The sequence below is a fragment of the Pezoporus wallicus genome, unplaced genomic scaffold (assembly GCF_028554395.1).
Source record: "Pezoporus wallicus isolate ANWC-B61680 ecotype Strahan unplaced genomic scaffold, APGP_CSIRO_Pwel_v1 contig_3817, whole genome shotgun sequence".
NCBI classification, from domain to species: Eukaryota; Metazoa; Chordata; class Aves; order Psittaciformes; family Psittacidae; genus Pezoporus; species Pezoporus wallicus.
The window spans coordinates 4,631,807-4,654,992 of NW_026635157.1; the positions used below are offsets into that span (position 1 = coordinate 4,631,807).

At 41.2% G+C, this 23,186-nt stretch overlaps 1 protein-coding gene across 5 annotated transcripts in view; it reads right to left on the reverse strand.

The window, feature by feature from the left end:
* Positions 1-23,186, reverse strand: part of PHACTR2 (phosphatase and actin regulator 2) — a 134,141-nt gene that overhangs the window by 82,098 nt on the left and 28,857 nt on the right. The window contains exon 1 of one of the 5 annotated variants that reach the window (XM_057407009.1): positions 20,977-21,552. The exons of the other annotated variants lie outside the window; for them this stretch is intronic. Coding sequence (XP_057262992.1) covers positions 20,977-20,989 — 13 coding nt within the window. The 5' untranslated portion in view covers positions 20,990-21,552. Of the gene's footprint in view, positions 1-20,976; positions 21,553-23,186 lie in introns of those variants that run through there. 5 annotated transcript variants of the gene reach the window in all.

The window sequence follows — 23,186 nt, forward strand, 5'->3', positions numbered from 1 at the left end:
GCAGCTAAGGGCAGCTGGAGGATACCACCTTTCCTCCTCCACATCTTCTCTCAAGGCCTGTTGCACCTTTCATTGCGTTCACCGTAGCAGTGGTCGCACAACTGGAGCTCCCTAATACATTGTTTCAAGGAAAGGCTACTACCAGCTGGACCAGTTCCCCTTAGGCTTTTTTTCTGCCTCCTGTCTGGGCTTAATGGCAGCTGCGGGGTGCCTCCTGGCTGCTGCTGCTACAATAAAGCCCAGTTATCCAGGAGAACTCTGTGCTCTCCAGCCCGTCCAGCAGTGCCTTCTCACTTCAGAGAAGTCAGCCATGACACTAGTCCAGCTGTACTAACCATTTTCCTTAGGAAAACACAGCTTTCTGCTCCTCAGGGCTGTGTGGCGGTTGCTGGCTGCGGCTTTCCCTCTACAGCTCCACGTTCCTTAATGAATCACTACTTTTTGGCAGCAAAGCAAAATAAACACATCATTTTGGTTGCCTTTGCCAAATGTACGTACACTTAGAGCAGGTTTTGAATGATAGAAAGCAAAAGGTTTAATGAAATGTGCAGGCTGTGTAGCTAAAAGTTGCAAAAAATGCGAATCTGGAGGCCACAATACTGTTACCCCAACAGTCATTCACATCTTTTATATTTTCTAGAACACATGGAGGGGAACTACCAGTAGGGTATCAGCTACAGCTCTCACCAGGAAAAAGCAGTAATAGGAAGCGGCATAGGGCTACAGGATCACTTGCCAGCATGATGGTTAGATGTCTACTTCTTTCTTTCCTCTTCTGTTTGTTAATTGGTTCAGTGTAGCTACACATAGCACAGCAGAATTTTACACTGATGCTTCCTAGCCTATGTGAAGGTGAAAAAAGAGACATCAACAAAATATTTGGCAGGCGTATTAAATGAAGTTTCTCAACTGCTCGAGCCAGTCGTGTGCGCATACCCTGTCATGCACTTTAGCCCTTTTGAAGTGCCTGAGCCTGTCTGTGACTTCAGCACATCCATTTGCTCTTGCTGACTTGAGTGAGAATTGAGAAAAAGTTTTGAAAGTGTTTGGCACAATTGTTTGTCTCGTTCCTCTCCATTCAATCAGATTTTAGAATGAATTTAAATGTATTGCTGGACTATAATTAACTCTGAAGGGCAGAAGACCACAGGGGACTGCCTCATACCTCTTTCAATGTGCAACTGAAAAGACACTTCCTTAAACAGTATCCTGGATGTTGGCAAAGCTTGAAACCTAGACCTGTGCCTGATTAACTGTCAAAAATCAGAATAATCTCTGCCTCTGACAAATCAAAGTCACCCCCTATAAAGCTAGTTTATTACAGAAATCTCTAGATCATAATACAAATTTCAGCTTTCAGTTTCATTTCCCCCTATGTTTCTACTACTGTGAAAATGTGGACCTTTTTTTTTTTACCCCACTGGGAAAATGCATTTTTTCCACTCTCCCATGACTCAAAAACATCTGAAAGATTGTTCCCCCAAGCTTACGAAAAAGGGTGAGGGGCTAAGTTCACCTTTTGGCAAACACACAGGATGGAAATTTTTGACTCAAAAGAGGATTTCCAAAATAAAATAAAACATAAGAAGCATGCGAAAACAAGGGGTTATAATGGAAACTATTTTCATAGCCAGCTCTAAAGTAAGCACTGCTGCTCCAGAGACACATGGTAGTGATGCAAACATTGGTTTGAGGCCAAAACCCCTAGCATGCTAGTGGAATCCGGAAGCACTGCAATATTAAATACACCTCAAAATATATGTCAGACATCTCCCTCTGTCTGTTCCACTTACTCTGCACAGCGCGACACTATACACTATTCATCAGTGTCTGCAGAGTAACGGAATAAGGGGCCAGTGGCAGATGCGCTCTCCTTTCTTTTGGTTGGGTTCTTTCCTGCACCATGTTCCATGAATGGTCTTCTGCAAGAAGCTTATTATTCCCATTTTGCAAATATTGAGCTAATAACCACTTTTCATCTGCAGCACTTATACAGCATCTATTATTGCAGCATGTGAGCACCCTTCAGTGGTTCTAGGGAAGTGCTATTATCCACAAGGCAGGACTTCCACATTTCATCTGGGAGGGTAGGTGCTACAAAAGGCATGAGGGCATCCTGCTCAGCTGCACTCTTCATTGGCAAACTTTTCCTTCTATCTTCAGTCTGCTTCTTCCAGCTGCTCCAAGGCAGGCAGTTTTCTATCATGGAAACTTTTTTGGTATTTTTAACACCTACCATAATGACAGCTATGCCTGTGATCATGGACTGCATCTTTGCCAGTTCATTAGGAAAGCCCACAGCCAGTTAAGCGTCGTAATCAAGGGCATAAAATGAAAATTCTGCTTTTTGTACAGCTTGGCTTTTCTGTAGATTTGTAGCTTTTGCTCACTGTTCTTACCTGCAAAAAAATGCAAACACCAGCTGAAAATTTCCCCAGAAGTGGCACTGGTGCAGCATCCCCCTCTGCCACCTGAATTCTCCAGGGGTTTAACGGAGGGGCAATGTCACCTCCCTGCCGACTCTGTCAGGCTCTGTCTGTCTGCATATACACATGAACACTAACAGAACTCTGACTTAGGATGCTTCTCCTCTGCCAAGCCTGGTGCCAGCTCCCTGAAGGGCTCAGAAACTGTAGGTAGAAGCTACCATACTTGAGCATTACCACACAAGCCCATTTCCCTTGGAAAAGCAGACCAAAAAACCTGTAGCTTGGTGCTTCCAAGCTCGCGTGTGACTACACCTACCTGCTGACCCTGGAAAGGACCTGGGCTCAGTCAGGAATGAGGGAGGTTTTGAACCTTTTGAATGAGCCACTGTCTTTCATTCTCATTGTAACTTTTTTCTTAGTAGATTTTACATACCATTCATTTCTAAAGCCATCCTTGATGTTGGGAAACGTATCATCCCTGTTTAACTCCCATATGACTGAGTGCATTGCTGTGAATGAGGAGAGTTATAAAGGGTCAGGTTCTGCACCCTTGCCAGCATGCTGTAGGGGAATTCTCATCTAGTAACCTGCTAATATGTCCCCAGAGAAGGCTGCTTTTAATGAGGGAGAAAGCCTGATGAGCTTTGAGCTCCTCCCATGCACATGGCATTTGGTCTCTACATGGTAATTGTTTCAACCTTTGGGTCTCATTCTGCTATTTAAATCCTCATGCATCATTTGTTCCCTTGCTGGTGGCCAGGGGAACCAGCATCCTTTACCCATGCTAGACCTGGGGGTCTTTTGGTGCTGATCCATATCGTGTTTAGCTCAGCTTCATTCAGTTGGAAAACCCACTTAAGGAAACTAAAGCAATGATATGAACTAAAGCAGGAATTCCATATGGTTCTTGTGAAAAGACTTTTACCAAGACTAAACATCAATATTATACTTTTTTCTAACTACCTGCTTAATACAGCAGGTCATTAATGCAGCACATTTAGTTAGTTAAAATGAGCACATTTTATTCAATTAAAATTCAGCAGCATTAAGTCCAGATGTGCTACAGGGAGAAAAAATGCAGAGACTTTTAAAGCTAATGTAAATGTAATATTTTTGTTTTCAGCTACAATCCAATTAAATTGGGCTGACACAAGCTTTCACAGAAATGCCCAGGAAAATAACTCATTGCAAAGAAAATCCATTTAAAAGAAAAGTACTTCAGATATTTTCATGGTTCTGTGACTCACTGAATTACATTCCTGTATAGAAGCCACAAAGCTGATGTGGGAGAGCCAGTAATAAGACCTTTACCGGTAAGCTACTTACTGGGAGACAAAGGACTTAATTTCACAGTGGGTTTTGGTAGTATTTGAGAGTCAAAAAAAATAAGCAACCCAAGATGACCATTGCCGATGGAAGGGTATACACATTTCCAAAAACATGGCCTGCCCAGGGAGCCCTGACTGTCTCCTCACAGTCCTTGGCATCACTGAGAGCCAGGCTGAAATGCACCTGGGACAGTGCAAAGCATAGCACTGGGCCATGCAGGAGTGCCTTCATGGCACTCCAAATAGCATCTGCTGGGCTCTTTGGCTGTGAGGCAGATGCCTTTCATTATGGGGTATGATTCACAAAATCCAGCTTGGCATTATGCTTTAGTATTTTCTATAAGGTCACTTAGAATTGTGCTATCTGGTATAGGACTTTCCTGTCACTGGGGTGCAAATACAAATGCTGTCTGCCTTTGCTGATAGGTCTTAATGATGTTTAGAAGAGAAAAAAAAAGATACCCTACATAAATCTACACCCACTCCATTTCTCTTTTTAAACAGTTGCCCTTTCCTGAGGGGAAAGCTCAGGAGAGCTGAGACAGTTCCTTGCATGTTAGTTGTGTACCACAGTAAATAGTTGTTTTCTCCCAAAACAGTAAACAAAAGTCTATATAAAGTCTCGCCTACACACATGATGTACCAGGAGGGGGGGTGGTCCTAAGCATTCTCAAGCACAGATCCCACTCCAACTCCTAAAATACAGCACAAGATGTCAGAGTCTTCATTTTCCCATGAACTGCACAGTAAATATGAACTGCAGCCTTGAGTCACATATGGTGATGAAACCCAGTGCCTGTAAATTTATGAATGTAGCTGGCAGTCGTCAGTACATTATGCGGAGGTCAGGTTGCCAGTCCCTCCTTTGTTTATTCCTCTCACTTAATGATCCATTGCTGGAGACATACTGAAAACTTTCAGAATGTTTTACAATGTATTTATGCAACTGAGAAGTGTGTCCTGGCCTTTCCATTCCCATTATCCTGATACACTGAACATAAATCAGAGGTCGGTATGCAGATTTAGCATTTGGGGAAAGCACAGAGCATCTTTTTTTTTTTTTTTTCCCTAATGGATATAGATCGAATAATTGTTCCTTTCTAAAGTGCCCCTGAAGAGAGGTCACCTTTTGGCTAAGGGACAAAACAAGGCCACCTTCATTTTGCGCAGTTGAATTCCACAGCAGCCAAATGTCTCAGCATGGAATATTACACCCAGATCTAGGAAGACTTCCATGTGATTCAAGACAAAGTGTGGTTAAAATCATGTTATGTTGCCAGGTCGATCCCTGCAGCTCAATTTTTTCGAAGGTAGGGAGACCTCACCCTTGCTCAGAACTCTACTAACTCCTGGCCTCACAAGGCGGGTCATGTCCATGGAAAAGGGCTGGACCAGCTTAAGTAAAATCATTTATAAAGTGAATGTATTTAGACTCATGCATATTCTATGTTGTAAAAAGGCGCAAGTATTCTTGTGTGGCCAGCACCACTGAAAACTTTCTTGGTGCACGGATGTTTGTGTTAAAACATCCTGTTGATCCTACCAAATTTTTAGAAGTTTGAATGGAAGTTCCAGCAGAGACCTCTCATGCAGTTCAAATCCATGGACTAGAAGAGGTACGGAAAGCAGGACACACTGAAGAGATCTATTTACCAATCTAATAGAAAGAAAATTAAATATCTTAATTTTAAGGTATTCTGTTATTAAACTAGTAGGAGAAAAATTATGGGGTAGGCAGCCTGTACAAACCTGGCATTTCCAGGTATAAATATTATATATATATTATTATTATATTAATTTCCAGGTATTTCCACCATAAATATTAGGTGATTTTATAAATAATTTTCCCTATCAGGTTGAATAAGTTAATTAAGATAACTGGATCCACAATTCATGCAAGGCATATTTTGTTTCTGTAAGTTGTCTAGTAAGACTGGTTAACTAACAGACCATAGCAGCTTTAAGAAAAATTCATAGCCTTTCTGATGTAATTTTAGCTTGTCTGTTAATTTTTACATTGAATATAATTTGTCTGACTGGAAGGGCCTTTCTGATTGCAAACCCTTCCATTATGTACGTTCCAGGTTAATGCTTCCTAAAAGCTGAGCCGGTCTAAAGGACAAAAGAAAACCCAGAATATGAGGAGTGTGACGTTCTCCACAGACAGACAGAACATTTATGCGCATAGGTCGTTAGTCTACTGCTAATAGCCTGGTACTGAACTGACAGAATGAGTTGTCGTTCAGCTCCTCTCTGGTGCTGTTCCACTGAAGTCACTAAAATGTATTTCACTGACAACCAATTTTATACATAATATATTATAAACCTGCTGGTGCAGTAACCAACCATAATACTTCAGCATGTATGCAGGGATATGGCCATTGCAGGAGCTCCAGGTCTCCCTGTTCTTCATGGCAAGGTACTTCATCAGCATTTGTATTGGCTCACATACCACGCAAGGCAAAGTTCTACCACTAACATCAGACTGTGCCTTTTAAAAAAGAAACTTATAATTGCAAAACCAACAAATAGCAGAAAAGAAAGTAAGCACTACGTGTCCACAGGTATAAAATCCATTTCTTCCAAGAAGTTGCTGAGTTTTGAGGATGACAGCAAAATTCATGTCAAAATTCAAAGACGTGCACTTGGTCTTACTCAATTCACCACCTTCTATGTTTTTGACTGGCCCTTGAAAAGCTGGCACATTTCATTACATTAGAATTCAGTCTAAAAAAACCTGAACACGTGTTCATGGCTCACTGGTTATTAGGATAATCTGCAGGAAACAACATCACACTAGGGCATTGTTTGTGAATGTGAGGAAAAGGTTACAATAATAGCTTGAGCTCAGACCTGACTTCTTGACTTCCATTCCCTTTGCTATGAAGAAAGCACATGTTTTGTGTGGTAGCTATTTCCTTTATGGTCAAAGTTTTTTCTGACATTTGTTGCAGCCCAGAAAAGAACAAGGTGTAGGAAGAGAACGTTTATCCTGAAAACACTGAGTAGCTGGAACATTATGCTTGATAGGAAGTGACCAGCTACGGTGTAAAGCAAATCTCAGGTTCTTTATCATTGCAGCATTTGAGTACCTCACAGTACCCAGCAAACAGATCTGCTACAGGCATAATCTGGGAGGTAACAGGATAACTGTGTGAAAAATTATTCCTTTTTACAGAAATGTGATTGGATCCACAAATGTTGAGTTCCACAGTCCCCAGCCTACTCCTTCATTGCTGCCCAACAACACAGGCCCCAGAATCACCCATGCATTGAAGCTTTCATCTTTGGTAACTAAACACCTACCCGGGGTGCCACCACAGCTGCCTGCATCATAGAAATGCCCTGCTAGCCCTTACACTTGGATAAATGGTGTCCAGTCCCTTTTGAAGACTCTTGGAGAGCAGCCTGAAGACTGACTTTTTGAAGAGTCTGTGCCTTTTGAAGTGATACTGGGCTGTCAGAAGAATGCATGTTTGGGGAGAAAAGCTTCCTTTTTCTCCTCAAGATATCCATTTTCAAGAGATGACCTTCGACAGCACTGTGCTGGGTAGCAAGGCACCCTGACATTTGTGTTACAGGGGCTGTCTTTCCAGACCAGATCTCACACAAAACTGGCATTTAGGTGGGGGGAACCCTTTCTGTCTCCATGCAGTAGCTTGGGTAAGAGGCAGAACAATTTGGGGGTTCTTGACTCAATCCTCTTTTCTGCCTGAAGGGATTAATTCTCCCTTCTCTGACCTTCCAATGGCCAAAGCTGTTTGCTGGTATAGTAGAGGTGGTTTGGGACTTTTGTTCTGACAAGCCGGTATCAGGGGGAAACTGGTGATGCTTTTGCATAAAGCAGTGTCAGCACCTTTCTATAGCACAGTGGCATGGGGCTGAGCTCTTGTTTCTAGTCTTCCTTCAAAAAAAAAAAAAGTGCTTCAGCATTAGCAAATTCTGAGTAGGACAGGTGAGTGTCCTAATCAGTAGGCTGCATTATCCCACACTTATTCTATTAAAGGCCTAATGAACTGCTCATTATTTTAGGCACTGTGGAGCTTGCAGACCCTGGCTGTGTGTTCAGACAACATCATTAACCCTCACCATGACCCATTCTCCTTGTCTCCAGCTCTTTTGTCCCAGGGAGCCTCTCCTGGTAGTGGATGCCCTGTGGTGTTGAATTCTTAAGTGCCGCCCAAAGAAAGACATCATAAACTGAAGAAGGACAGGGCTTAAAGGTTCTTCTTGATGGCTTTTGTTTTTGTTTTTTTTTAATTAAATTTAAGAAAACTCTCACTGGAGAGCAGAAGAGAAAACTGCACCAGCTGCCTAAAGCAATGGTAATAAGTGTTGCCTTGCAGTATGAAGAGCAGCACCAGTAATTTGTCTCCCAAAAAGCTGTATTCAGCCCATGAACCCTTACAGGTTTTCTAACCACCATCTTCACTGCAGCTCTGTGTGGGGCAGTTCCAGCTGCACCATCAGGCTGACAGTGACCTGGAGGAATGAGGATGGTGCCTGATTTCAGAGACAACACTAAAATGCAAGTGGAGATAAATGACTTAATTGGCTCTGGCTCACCCCCACCAGCCCCGCTTGCTAGTACTTACCACATAAAAGAAACATGAGATACTGCATTATACAGGAGCCCTGGCCAGTGCTGACTCCGTGACGATGAGAAAGAACTGAGCATCTTTCATTTATCTACCTGTGCAGTGAATGCACAGCGTAACATGCATTATTTCAACGAGCCTTTCTCCTGCTGAGAAGGCAGGGTAGTCAAGGCTTGCATGTGTCACCGTTGCCATACCATAGTGTCCGACAGGCAGCAATTAAGGCAGATGCAGCCAGCTCCAGTGGAAACAGAGGCTTTATTAAAACTGGAAGGAGGAATTCTGAGTGTTGATTAGTAAACATCCTGCTGGAGGCTTTCTAACACCTGGGACCCCTCATTTCCAGCCTTTCTAGAAATCTTTCTGCTTTAAGTTGTGCATATTGTTTTTCCCTGGTGGTAGTCAATAGTTACCTTCATTTTTGTAATCTGAAATATATTCAGAATTACCCATTACTGATATTTTAATGTAATATATATACACACACATAGTATATGCATACATTACAGTTCCCAACAATGTGTCTCTACAGATAGATCTTGGTGATATTGAGTCATAAGTGGGAATGAAGAGATCCAAACTAGTATTTTCCAGTAAGAAACATTGAGACAGCTTTCTTTGTGGGATTATCAAAACCAGAAAGCTGCCAAGGGATTTTGGGGTGAGGTACAAAGGAGGTTCAGAATATTAAGAAATGTGCTTTCATTAGTCTTTCACAGTGACTCAGATTGCTTAGCTACAAGGCTTTTCTGAATCCTCTCCAGATTTTCATGATTCAAGGATGATGAGGGACACCAATGATTACCTCACATCCCAGGAGCAGTCATTCTAGTGCTCCAACCAGAGTAAAACAACATCATTCAGTGGTGCAAATGCATTTAAAGAGTGCATTAGCTCTCTGGGACTGAGCTCAACAGCTGAACGTGTGCTTCTAGCATAATGCTATTAGTATGCAAGTATCTTTCAAAATCACTGCTTCTCAACACTAAACCTCCTAATCTGTAACTATGACCTGATTAATTTTTCCCCTGATTATATGGCTTTTCAGCTTTTCATACTGAACACATTGATTTCCTGTCTAAAAATAGTTTTGTATTTTCTTGCTAGTCAGTGCTGGTAGCACCATGCAGCCTGCAGCAAAGAGCCAGTTCTTGCTGGGTACCTCCTGAATCACACCTGGTGGGTGACAATAACTCCCAGAATACACTTGTATTTTGAAGCCTGGCATTTAGGTGTGGAATAACCCATTTAATACATAACATATTGGGTTTGCATCAGTTTAGGTTCTACGCCACAGAACCAAGCCAAACATCTTCTAATGCAGCAAGACATATGTATGAAACAATTCCCTCAAACCTGTTTTTCCTCCAACCCATGTTAATTGGAATTATTTGTATTCAATCTCTCTATTCTTTCTGGCTCAGTCCCTGTATCATCTGTTCCCTATTTTTGCCTGGGACTGATGTCAGATTCACCAGCTAATCATTACCAGCCTACCTCATTTTCTCCCTTTAAAAACTGTTACAACACAGACTAATAATAATTTCTTACAAAGCATGCAGTTCCATCACAAGGGAGACCAAGAGAGGACATGGTGTGCCCTACCTGGCTATCCTCAGAAGAAAAATGAGTCTGAGCCTGCATAGTTCACTGCCTTCACAGCCCACAAATAGAAGGCCAGAAAGCTCTGTTCACAATGTCTCTGAGCTACAAAACAAATGACAGCTCTGTGCCTTTGTATGGCCAACTGCCTGCAGCTCTTTCATAGCACTCTCCTGGACACTATTATACACTGAGACATCTTGCAACAGGCTGGGACCTCCCTACCTCCATATCCTACTTACATCCCTCGTATACATACAGGAAAGGTCCACGTAGCCCAGCACTCCATCTCCAACAGTGTCCCTAAGCACTGCAGACTTCCCACAGGCTTCGTGCTGTGGCTGAATATCACCCGCACAGGTCAATCCCCCATGTGCCAGAGAGTGCGTTGTTTTGCTTGGGAAACATTTTTGCTCCCATGTGATTGCAATGTCTCCTGAACTGCATAAGGAATGTGATGCAGCCATCCATAAATATTATGAGAAGACAACTTGTTCTATAAACGAACACATAACAGAATTTGATTTAATGCAACATTCGCTGAAACGGGAAGAAAAAATTGGGAGCAAAGTGGAAGTGTTGTTACGCTTTCTAAGGATGGTAAAAATCTGGGACTAGTCAACTTTGACACAGGAAAATCTGAAGTAACTCATGTTGTTTCATGTGTGGGAAGTCCTTTTATGCCAGTTGTAAAGAATGTCCAGTTTCCAACATTGAGGTCTAGCCAGTGTGACCAGGATCAGCAAGGAGGGAAATCATGAGGCACATGAAAACCTCATTTACTTTTTCTCTCAGCTAAGAAGCAGCCCAGTTTGACACAGGTAACTCTTCTGTTACCATTCTGTTTGTGTTTCTAGAAACCAAAATGCTGTTAAGATTTCACCCACTCCTCCTTCCAAACAGTACGAGACAGCCAATAGAGGACCCACGGTGGAAGCAGCCTAAACCAGCAATGCATATGCTGTCTTACACTGTATTTGAGCACAGCAACCTACTTTCATGGCATCACTTGCAGAACTGGAGCTCTGGTGCACAGTACATAGCCCAACTAGGGGAAGTACAGAAAATAAGTGCTCCAAATTCCTTTAAAAAGGAAAGCTTTATGGTTGCCAAGCTACTAATGTTGTCAAAACACTTGTTTTCCTTTTTTATTCTGCCCATAATACACTGGCTGTGAGAATGGGCAGAAGGTAAAAAAACAAACAAATAAAAAAAAAACAAACAGAAAAAAACCCACATATCAAAACACGTATCAGCTGTCTTTCAAAATGGTGGCAACCCACTTCTCCTTTAGCAGGCTGATCTATTACTTGAGGTAGCACTTACCGGTCTGGGTAAAAGCCTTAATGGCAGAACAGTGGAAAAGAAGATCACAGGCAAGGGGGAGCAGTGTCACAAAATTGTGGCTAAATGCTGATCACAGGAATAATGCTAACTTCTGCTTTGAACTTGTTCACCTCGAGGGTAGTCCTCTGAAATGGCTGCACAGCCTATCTGCATCTGGAAGAGGTGCACAAACTGTAACACTTGGGAGCCATCTGCTCTACAAGACAAAAAAAGCAGCGTTTGCCCTCAAGTTTTCAGATTTGTATAAAAATACAAATAAATCTAGTTGTGATTGCAACCTTGTGATTGAGTCTTTGGTGTCCCAGAATTAGCAAGCCATTGCATCAGGTAGACAACTGTTAACAGCATGTTGCTCTGTCATAATGGGCAATGGGACTGCAGGGGAAACAGACTTTGCTGATGCATGCACAGCATTACTAATGTGGTAGAAACTACACTCAGAAAAGTGCTCTTAAGCAGTAACCAGACAAACTACCCCCTCATTCAAGCAGTATATTATTAGATTCTTCACCCGCAGTGCAGAAGAAAGAGTGAGGCAGGCTACCACCTGAGAGAGAAAGGGGACACCACCACCTTCATCCTTATTCCTCCTAGGAGAAGAGAACATTTTTTGGGTGGGAAGATAATAGAAATAAAACTGGCTGTTTTCCTCCTTCAGCATTTCAAAATAAGACTCTAAATGGTGCTGAGCAGTAAGTCTACTTTGCCAATATTATACCTTCTCACTTTACTTTGCAGACAAGTTTCCCAAACTACAGTATTAAAGAATATACACAACACTTAGGGAACTTACGAGTTTGCAAAAGTTACAGAAACTTGTGTGAAAATGAAGAGCTATGTGTACAGCTACTCTATCTCCTCTTAGTACTGGGGTTGAAGAATCAACACCCAATTCTAAAATAATGAGCATTAATAGATGTTACATTAGTTTGAACTGTAGGACAATAAAATAAGACAATGTAATGATCATCACCTCTAGATGTTGCTGATGTTGGTAAGTAAATTGTTAACTGAGGGTTCTCAAAATCTTGCTCAAGACTTCATCACAGTTAATTTGGCCACAGAACTTCCTACATGTAGGTAAGAAAGTATTTTCCCCTACTACGCAGACTATGTAACCTTGGAAATTGCCAGTATACCCTCACACGGCACTGTGCAACCTTCTTCTGCTTCTAAAAAAACCAGGCAATTCATCAGCATGGATGGCACCTCCAAAACCATGGGCATGGTTGAGCTTTGAGGCCTGTTTCCATCAATTAACACCACAGTGTTCGAAGATCTTCCAGCTAGAACTACAAAAGCTGTGTCCTGAGCTGGATGCCTTGCCAACTTAGGACACTGCAACACACCTACCTTGAGCTGCCTAACCAGTCTGGGTGCAGCCACCAGTACATATTTGACTATGCTGTTTACTGGTTGAGATTAATGTCTGCTGGGCAAAAGGTACCACACCATACAAATATACTCAGAGGTAGGTCAAGGACCTCTGCACAGCGCTGGTTAGGAGGAGCTGACATGGCCTTTGTGGGATGCTGAAGGAAAAAAACAAACAAAAAATCCATAGCTAAGTTTTGTAGGAAAAGTGGGGAAGGTGGGCTCTACCATTGCTTCCTATTCCCTTTTTTAACCCCAATGTCACCACTGTTTCTAACTCACTAAATCATATGATGCCCTATTCCTCCTGAACCCACACATGCCAAAGTAAACAGCCACTATGACCTCATGTGGGCACCACTCAAAGCCTTAAGCTGTGGTGTAGGAAATGCATGTTTATGCCTTACAGAAGACATATAATATATTACAATCACAGTGCTAAGGGATACAAACTAGGGAATTTAAGAGTTACATTTGGCAGCCTGCCTTTACTGTGCTCTAGTTATTTCTTAACATCCCAATTTAAGGGCAGCCTGTTGGCCCCAATTTTAAATTGTCTGGTATTTATAAGTTTCTGTCACAGAAGTAATGTTAAACAGTTTTCTAATTCTTTAATGAAAACTGCTGATTGTCTATTGCCTGACAAAGCAGGATGTCTCCATTAGAATAATAATTTATTGTAAATACAGTAGTATTAAGGCTGGCTATTCCGGGTATTAAAAATGCATGGAAAAAATCCATTGAAAAAAATGTTATGTGAGCTGTCACAATTTGTCAGTTTAATATCTTTGTCATTTGCATTTCTTTTCAAAATGCCAAGAGCGATTAAACCTTATCCCACCACTAGAAGTTGCCAAATTTCACTTGAAATTAAAACACAATAATGCATCATGTTAGTTATTTAAATAATATTAAATAACAAAAACAGAAACAGAAAAGAGAAAAAAAAAGGAGGCTTATATAACAACAGCAGCTACAAACTAAGCAGCTAAAATATATAGGCTGTTTCTGTGATACTTGCACACACACAGATTCCATAGGCTTCGTACAGTATCAAACCATTTCTGTGTCAGTAAGGACATAGCAAAGCATTGCTGGACTATGATCTGAATGTCAATAAGCAGCTCCCAGCAACATGCATTTTCTGCTGGTTTGAGATCACCGTATTTTCAGTTCATCTCTCCACATGGTTTCCATGCAAGCTTCCATCATGAAATACTCCTCGATTTTTGGACCAGTGCAAGTCCCAGTGAGAAAGACAGAAGGGACTTGTGAGTCAGCAGGAGCGGGAGCTAGGACGAATCGATCACAACTTTGTTTCCTGTGGAAATACCAGCTGCTGTCATACTTGTGTTTGAATTGCACTGTGCAAGCCTCTCCCAGCAACGGTCAAGCCATGGATGAAAAGGTTGTGTCTGGGATTGTCTTCCACTGTGTCTGCCACTCTATAGACACAGGATTGCCTGATCGTCACAAAATATCCTGTAGCCATTCAGAAATGTATTTAATAATAATAATAATTAATTAACATGCATTGAGTTGTGAAATAAGTAGTCACAGTAACTTTTGATAGCTACATTGCAAGAAAGGTGGCAATGAGCAAACCAAGATTAAGCAAATATTTATCCCTGGCCATTTTAGCTACTCCTGGACCTTTTGTTTTATTTGAAAACTGAACGTTATTAGGGACCAAATTCTGCACTCACATTTATTATTTGAGCTATATGTTCCCAGCAACTCAATATCCCACTGCTGACAGATCTGGGTCCAGTTGCCTCTGGGAGGAAAACAGGGAACCATAGACATCCCTACTTCTGTTCCTTGCAAGAAGTCCTATCACTAGTACACTGCCCCCACGAGGTGCTAGAAAAGGGTGCTTTTGCATCAGTACCAGAAGAAACCACATTATCTTCTACCCCTCAGTATCTCCAGAAAAAGTGGCAGTTTTATTCAAACAAATGTAGCTACTACTTCATTCTGGCATCTCCAGCAGCAAATGGGACACCCCTTCTACTGCTGAGCAGTGCCCAGGGCCAAGCACACATGGCTCCTTGGGTGTGGGATAACAAACCTGGATGACCCATCTCCTCCAACACCCTGTCTCTCCACATGGCACTGGTGTGGGATGCTTGCTTTGTCCCTGGGTCCCTCATGCTCACCTGACGGCTGGGGCCCATGTGCAAGAAGGAGCAATTAGAGAACAACTCAGCTGCTTTATTCAGGATTTACTTCTGTCTGCTGGGAGAAGGTTGCTAAGTGTTCTTATAGTTCTAAATTACTTATATTTTCCAATTATACTGTAGGAAGAATTCTCATAAACATTTTATGTGAAAATATGAAAAATTATTAAACAGTGAAATATAGAGGGGAAAAAAAAAGGAACATTTGGTAAAATTCCATCCAGTCTACTTTTAGAGCCCAAAGCAATACCCCTGCAAGTCACCCCATAATTAAGCATCAAATCTCCTAAAAGACTCACAGTTAAGAGACAATGAGCGATGATTAAAGAACAGCAGACTGGATCCTTATTATCAGCCACCTGCTCTTTGGTCATACGATCTTGGTTTCCCCCTTGCAGCTCACTTCCAGCCCCCTCAGTCTGGGGTGTTTGAAGCCCCCAGAGCACAGGCTGCTTTTCTCAGAGTAATTTGTGCTGGTGCCTCTCTTAACCAACTTTTCCTCCTCCAGACTGCTCCCTCATGCTGTCAACATCGTTAGCTCTGGCAGCTATGGTCTGGCCCTTGCTAGAAGAGTACGGGGAAGTGATACCTATCAAATTTGGACTACTGCTTCTGCACACAGCTCTTGCTTCTTCACCATAGGTGGCAGTGATGATTCAGAACACAGAACAGGGGTCAGAGGGCAGTTTGCCAACCCCACCCCCCCCCCAACCAACAGATGTAAACATAAGACAAGTACTCAGCACCTGATGGTCAGCTGCTTGCTAGAAAACAGAACCACAGCTTATCAGAAAATAAGGTCTGTATTATACTGTCTCTCCAAACTAGCTGGAGTTCATGGTGCTTCTTTATAAGAAGTACTATAGCAACTGGAATTGTTGCTTAAAATACCATGTGTATGTCAATGCAGTGCAAACACAGCATTTCTAGCCAAAGAGAGTCATTTGAAGTCAGGTGGGTGGACCATCTCTACATTAGAAGATGCTCCATCATTTAGTCCTACATTATATTTGGTTACTTCTAGTGCAAGCTCCTATAGAGATATTCTGGGCTACATGTACAGAGACTTGAAAATAACATTGGAAGCAGCAGCTTTGCATGGAAGTTTACTCCTCACAGAAGTTTTTTCCAAGATCATGGCTTTATAAGCACACTGTTCCAGCTTCTGGGTAAAGGGGCATAAGCCATGAGTATTATTCTAAAATTACAACAAGAAGAAATTCAATAGTGTGGTACACTAGAGCATCTGCTTCAACTGAGTCCACAAGTGCAAATAGGAGACAAATAAAGATACACAATATAGTATAAAAAATACAAAGCAATAATCAACTCTTTATCACCAACGTGCAAACCATTTTGTTATCTTTAGAACAGGACACATGAACCCAATAAAAGTTGATGTGGCATTAATGAGAGCCCCATTTTCTGAGGACAAGGAACGAACACATACATAAGAGTGGGATGGAGTGAAAGGAGATGCTGTTATCCTTTCCAAAAGAATCTTCACACTGTTGGGGAGAACATGGGCTAAATACCACCAAATAGCAAAACAGAAGCAGCCAGCAGGACATGCCTGATTTTGCTGCTGGAGCTTGCAGTTGTCATTGCATCTCAAGGACTGACAAACCCACAGTTACACTATCACTGTCTCCATTGCAAGAGGTTTTGTTTCAATAGGTTTCCAAATTGATAGGAACAATTCAGCCAAGCTTAAGCCTTACATGGCCAAAGGGTTTCAGAGCTCTTTATGAACAACAAGTGAACCTTACAACACAGAGTTTTTTATCCAGCCTAAACCCGCACACAGATCTGCTGGGCTACATTGGATATTTGGGAACAGAGTGAGCTGATGAGAAAACCAAGACCATAATCTGAAGCCCACTTCCCAGCTTGCTCTTTTACCTACCCGAATGTTTTTCTCCCCTACATTATGAAACAAAGAACCCTGTTTGCCTTAAACTCAGGTAAGAGACCACAAAGTATCTGTAAGGTCAAATCCTTAACCAGCATTTAATCCCAACAGTCTCATATTTAAAGGATGCTAAATAAGTCCTACTGACTTAATGAAAGACAAAAATGACCAGTTACTTCAAAAGCAAGGGAATTACCATAAACAAACAGTTTCCTGTGTCTCTTACCCTTCCTGCAACACAAGAGATCACACAGAAGGCTAAATTGACACTTGCTGTTCACCCTGTCCCACAGCATTTCAGGCCTCAAGTTAAATAGTCTTGCTTCAGTGGGAAGGTCTATGTTTCACTGCTGTTCAAATACGAAGTTTGATGTGCTTCCGGATATTCCTCAGAGATAGGATATTCAATACGCGAGACCTCCAGCCGCTTTAAAACAGATTATTTACTGGAAGGCATAGCCTGCAGCCACAGCTGTAGAGCCTACATAATTCAGGGTAACAATTAACCACAGCTAGCTTCATGACTGCTAAACTAATATTCCAAGTGCAAAGAAGTCATATAAATCCCCAAGAAACACTAAACAAGGCCTCCCATTTTTGTTCAGCACTAGTACAGCATGGATTATGCAGCACATCATTATAGTGCCATTCACCCTGATGAGATCCTTTCCCCCAGCTTTTGGCACCTTGTGTTAGCATAAATGAATGTGTGAGACATGCCCACTTTAAGGTGAGATGCATGTCCAGACAGGATATGGCTGACTAGCAGATCTGGGGGAAGTGATGATACTGACCTCACTCCTTCTTACAGGAAATCCCACCCCCAAAAAGCATCACTTGGGATCACGTCCATTTCCGCAGCTTCTCTTTTCCTGCTACTGCACCTTTCTCGCTACTTTTATATTTGCCTTTTTTCCCATGAGTTATTTCCAGCCCTTCCTTGTTGTTTTTTTTTTTTTTTAAATGAGTTTTATTACCTCATTGCTATCACCAGGCTTGATGTGTCTGGCCCAGAGCAGACGTGCATCAAAGCCAGAGCCCAGGACCTGCCAGTGGGTGCAGGCAAGCGGCTGCTGGCTGCCCTCCCCTGCCCATGGCAGCAGGCAGTCTTGCAGCTGAATACCTGCAGCCAACCAGTCACAAACAGCTGATGCCAAAATAGGCAGAAAAAAATACAACTAGAACTGTCCTGATGTGCCATACACAGATAGATTAATATTTCATTGTTATTCCAGGAAAGGCTTTTAAAAGAACACACAAGACAATGATTATCTGGAGCTGTCTTGGTACACTGATTAAAAATATAAGCAATCTAACATTGAAAGGAAAGGGCTTTTTAATGAGAACATTGTTTCTTAAAACCACAAAATAGTACAGACCAAAAGAGCTAAAAGGTGCACATAGGTGACCTATTAGCCACACTGATCTTTTTAATAACAGTTTTGGCCAGTAAAGGATTTTAATGACAGCACAGAAGATGGGTGATGAATTACAGAGATATTTCTGTTATGCAGAACAGAAGATGGAGTTTTGCCCAACACTTATCCATGGTCTGACTTTGAAAATCTCTTTGGCAGCATGATGGATTTAATAACAAAGGCCTGATTCATTGACATTGATAACTAAATTTGTTATTTCTAACACTCGGTGACTGGAACTCACAGCTTTGCTAATATTCTGCAGTTCTGTACAGACAGAAATAACATCTCTTTAGGAAGAATTCAGGCAGGTATCCAGTTTATATGTATTAGCATGTTTGCATTTCAATTGGTGAACTGCTGAAGAACAAATGAATTAGGCAGTTAGTTTCATGGTTGCTAATATCCTGCTCCTGTCTGTTTGATTTTCTAAATGCCCAGGTCACACCAGGTGGGTTTTCAAAGGTGCATTTGCATCCCTGTAGAAGTCAGAGGGCACAGGCTAGATCTACAGAGGTATTCAGCTGCACAGTGCCCATGTTGGCACCTGACTCCATCTGGTTGCAATTAGGGATCAAGAGCCCTAAAAATACCTCTGGAGACTCAGCTGTGTTTACCCAGCTCCCTGTAGGCTCTTTGGAAACGGATATATTCCCTATACTGCTCAAAGTGTGGAAGTGGCTGAACTCTTAGAAGAGCTGCCTGGAGTAGGGAGCATGTCCATGCCATGTGTGGGGCGGAAGCTTGCTGGGGGCTTGGAGTAAGCTGGCCACAGGCTGCAAGAAGCTCACTGGTAATCACAGGAAAAGCTGGAGCCTGGTCTTACCCTCTGCCATGATGTCCTTCCTCACTAAGGCTTAATTCCATCTGTTGTGGAGTTGGTTGTTTTTCTTACAACTAGATTTTAATTCTCCTGCCAAAAGGATTATTTTAACTAATTCCAACTGTATAAGATCGTTTTCTAAAAAACACAAAGTATCAGTCACTGTTTTACATGAAAAAATAATTTAATATCTGGAGTTATTCAGCTAAACAGTGATAGAAGAGGCTTGAGAGTAGTTGGTAAAGTTGTGTAGAGAGCAAAGCCTTATTTTAACTTCCAAATTTTGCATATAGTAACTAAACTGAATCTTCCTAAGGAAAAGAAAAAAAAATATATATATACACACACAGAGGAAAATCTGTTTCTATGGTTTTCAGATACGAGCTTATACCCATTCACACACCATACCCCCCTGCCCCAAAACTGGCCTTTAAGATAAATGTGACTCATTCCAGAACAGATTCTTTTAGCTGGATTAAAGTGATAGCTCTGTCAAGACTTCAATAGTATTAGTTGTTGATGCTGGGAAGTGTAAAAACTTGGAGGAATTTGCAGCTCTGCCTGCCAGGGTATATTTTGCCCACAGACAGTCTGTGCTGGAGAACAGGAATCCTTCCCCTTTGACCAGAAAATTTTGCCTCGTCATGGAATATTGAACACAAGTCATTATCATTTATTATGTTAAGGCTTCTTAAAAGCTAGCCAAACCACCAAATGCAAAGAGTATTCCTAATCTTATGTATTTCACAAAAATAACCTTCTACTAGGACCGTATCAGTTTTTAAGTCCTTAGGTTCTGGCAGTGTAATTTTCCATGATGCAAACGTTTTAATTTCTGGAAAAACTTTTCTTTTTCTTTGTCTTAGGCTTACAGAAATAAAAGCATCAAGACCTTTAATCTGTCTGTCACAGAAGTCAACAGCTATACTCTTAGGATGAAACACACCTGGATAGCTTAGCAGACACAAGTAAGAGTTTTGCTATTATTATTGAAACAAAACAAAACACCCACAACTCCCCTCCTGCCCAAATAAGCCACATATATAGTATCATTGGTGAAATCTAGTGTAGAACAGAATTTTTAACACATGGTAGAGATGATCATCACTTTTAAGGTCAATGTTAGACAAATCAGATGATCTGAAGAGGTTTCAAAGGGCACTGAAGCTATTGCAGATTCTGTGTCTGAGTATGTATTGCACTAGTACCAATATATCAGTGAGACACTGACATGTTCAAGTTTTATAGCTATCAAAGGAACATGCAAAATATCTGTCCCAAAAACCTCTCTTTTTGCTCTGCTCAGTGATACAAGGTAATGCAAAAGGGAAACGTAAATAATACATTTCATCACCAATGCAATGTTGGTATTGTGTGCACCTCCTTAGAAACCATGAAGTGCTTTATTTGGCATGAAAATGCATGATGTAAAGTTGGAACATCAAAGCAAATAATAAAAAGTGCAAATATATTCAATGTTTTATGTACTAAATATAAAAGAGAGCAAGGCATTATATGGAGAAAATAGAAGCAGCTTTAAATAAGGGAGATGAGAGATATGAATTATCTACTTTTTGTTAGCTTTATTAGTTACCTATCCATACCTATTGAAATCCTTGAGAGATATTTTCCTACCAAAGTACACACATTTTCCCTTCCTATCACATTTCCTGCATAAAGCTTCTGAAATAACACTGAAAACCTTAAAAAGCCAGAACCTGCATTACAGTTTAGGTTCGCATTTCCAGTAAACACAATTAAACAAGAAAAAATCCCCAGCAGACTGCTAAAGAGTTAACAACTTAAGTGTGCCACATTTTACACATAGAAATTTGCTTTAATAAAGGCATTGAAAAGGAAGAAGCCACAAAGGCTAAAGAAACACATCTCCTGCAGCAAGTGAGACAGAATACAAACGAACCCCGTAGCTCCACTAAGAATGAAGATCTGTTTTATTTCACTTACCAGCATTATCCATTTTCCCCCCTCGGTATTCAAAAAAAGCAGAGCTCCCCAGAAAAGCAGCCGGTACAGTCACAGTCTCGGTCTCACTCTCACTAATGAAGCTGGCTTCCCTTCTCCTGGTTATTAGACCTTGCTGGCAGTCAGAGTATACTTCATGCACTGACTGCAGTAGACATCACCAGCAAATTTATATCTCCAAGGATGACAAACAGCCATTAGCTCCATTATAGGCTGATTAAGGTTGTGCAAGCCTATCAAGTAGATATTTAAATCCCCCAGGGTTTTACGTCTTTGAGGGGAAAACAAAAGAACTCTAAGCTTAGAATATTGAATATATGTTTCTGAAAAGTAAAAGTAGTGCTGATAAGAAAAGCTTTAATGGGTAGGAAGGCAAAACTTTAAATAAAAAAGGGATCTATTACAGAGCAAAGGACTGTGATTTATCAGTGACACATCAGAAGTTTGAAGGAGAAAATAAAAAGGGAGGAATCTATAGCTGAGAAAGTGTTAGGTTAGACTGCAATTTGCAACCATCAGTTTTGGCTGTGCTTTAAATCCTACAAGTTCTGCACCTGATGTTCCCTATGGTTTGTGAGAAACCAAATAGATGTGCTTATCTGCAAATGCATGACAATATATTAATTGCCTGGAGACATTCATTATTATACCATTCACAGCTGAATGTAAGAAATGGGTGAAAAGTAACTACAGGGCTTAACTTCTTTTAAAGGCAAAGTTAAAACACGGCTGCTGGAGGGATTAGACTCAACAAAATCTGAATGTCATGCTGAAATGAACAGGTATTACATCTGCGTTTTCCATACCATCTGAGTCTGTGATGAACAGGCTTTTCTGCCATAGAAATATACAAACAAACCAACCCAGTGTAGGCTCCTATACTGTATAGTATAGGCTTTCCTACAGTTTCTCTTGACAAATGAATAAAATAAAATATCTTATTTTCAAATAAGAAAATCTCTCCCATCGCAGCAATAGGTGAACAGCAGAAGAACATGGAGTACACCAGGAAATTTGGGTTCCATCCCCTGTTTTGGCACTGGTTTGATGTGCAGCCCTAAACCAGGCATTATGTGCCATAATGTTTGCCCAGTGGTGAAAGGGAGACCATTACACACACTGCATTTGGTGAAAGCAATGTCACAAAGTATGACACTACATAAATGTCACATAGTATCTTCTCAGTATTTTTTCCCTGTTTTTAAATATTAATTCAGCTACTCCAATCTTCTTCATTGCAATGGAAAAAATACAGATTTTTCTGTCTATATTATATTGACATGAACACCCCCCAGCCTCAGAGTATCATGTTAGCAACAAATTACATTTTCTATTTAATACCCCTTCACTGCCCCCTTTCATCTTATTTGCCCTTCTAAAATATTAAATAAAAAGACAGTTGCAGCACTGATCTATTTACACTGATTAAGAAGTGAGAATCAATGGCTGAGAGCTAAAGTCATCAGCAAGAATGGAGAATATCTAGGGCATACTGGATGTATCCTGTATTTCCAGAAAGGAAGCGCTTGGAGGGCTAAGGAGAGACTAAAGATTAGAAATCTGTCACACTTCATATTAAGCTTCTATTTATAAGTGGCTTATAAAGAGCTTAAAAAAAAATACAAGTTATGAGCATGTTGTATTAGTACATGTTACAGATACAGTACATGTTACAGATAGCTACAGCCACACCAATATAAGGGGTTAAAAAAGACCAATAAGTTTATTCACCTGCTAGATTCTGTATCAATTAATGACAATTGATTAATGTACCAATTTAGGTAATTGGGTAATGTGCACCAGATGAAATATAGTTGCATAGGAGCGCTAAACTGGAGACCATGACCTGGCTACCTGATAGATGTGACCATCTTAACTCCTCTGTGGAGGTAGCTGCCTGGAGAGTGCTGGGCTCCTGGAGAAAAGGAGATAAATTGAGGACTCTTAGTGGGTCTTCAAAGTCCAACAGGACCTGAAGAGAGCTAGGGGGATGTACTGCAGCACCAGCAGTATGCCTGGGAGAGAAGAGCAGAGGGCTGTGCCTTTGTGCCAGGATACTATTGCTTAACTATGGAGTTGATCAGGGGAAAAGCAAGCAGCCATCGTAAAAGGAAGATATTCCCTGGTTTGGTAATGGGGCTCTGCAGAGCTGCAAAACCTATATGCATTTGACTGAACCCAAACAGCCTTAA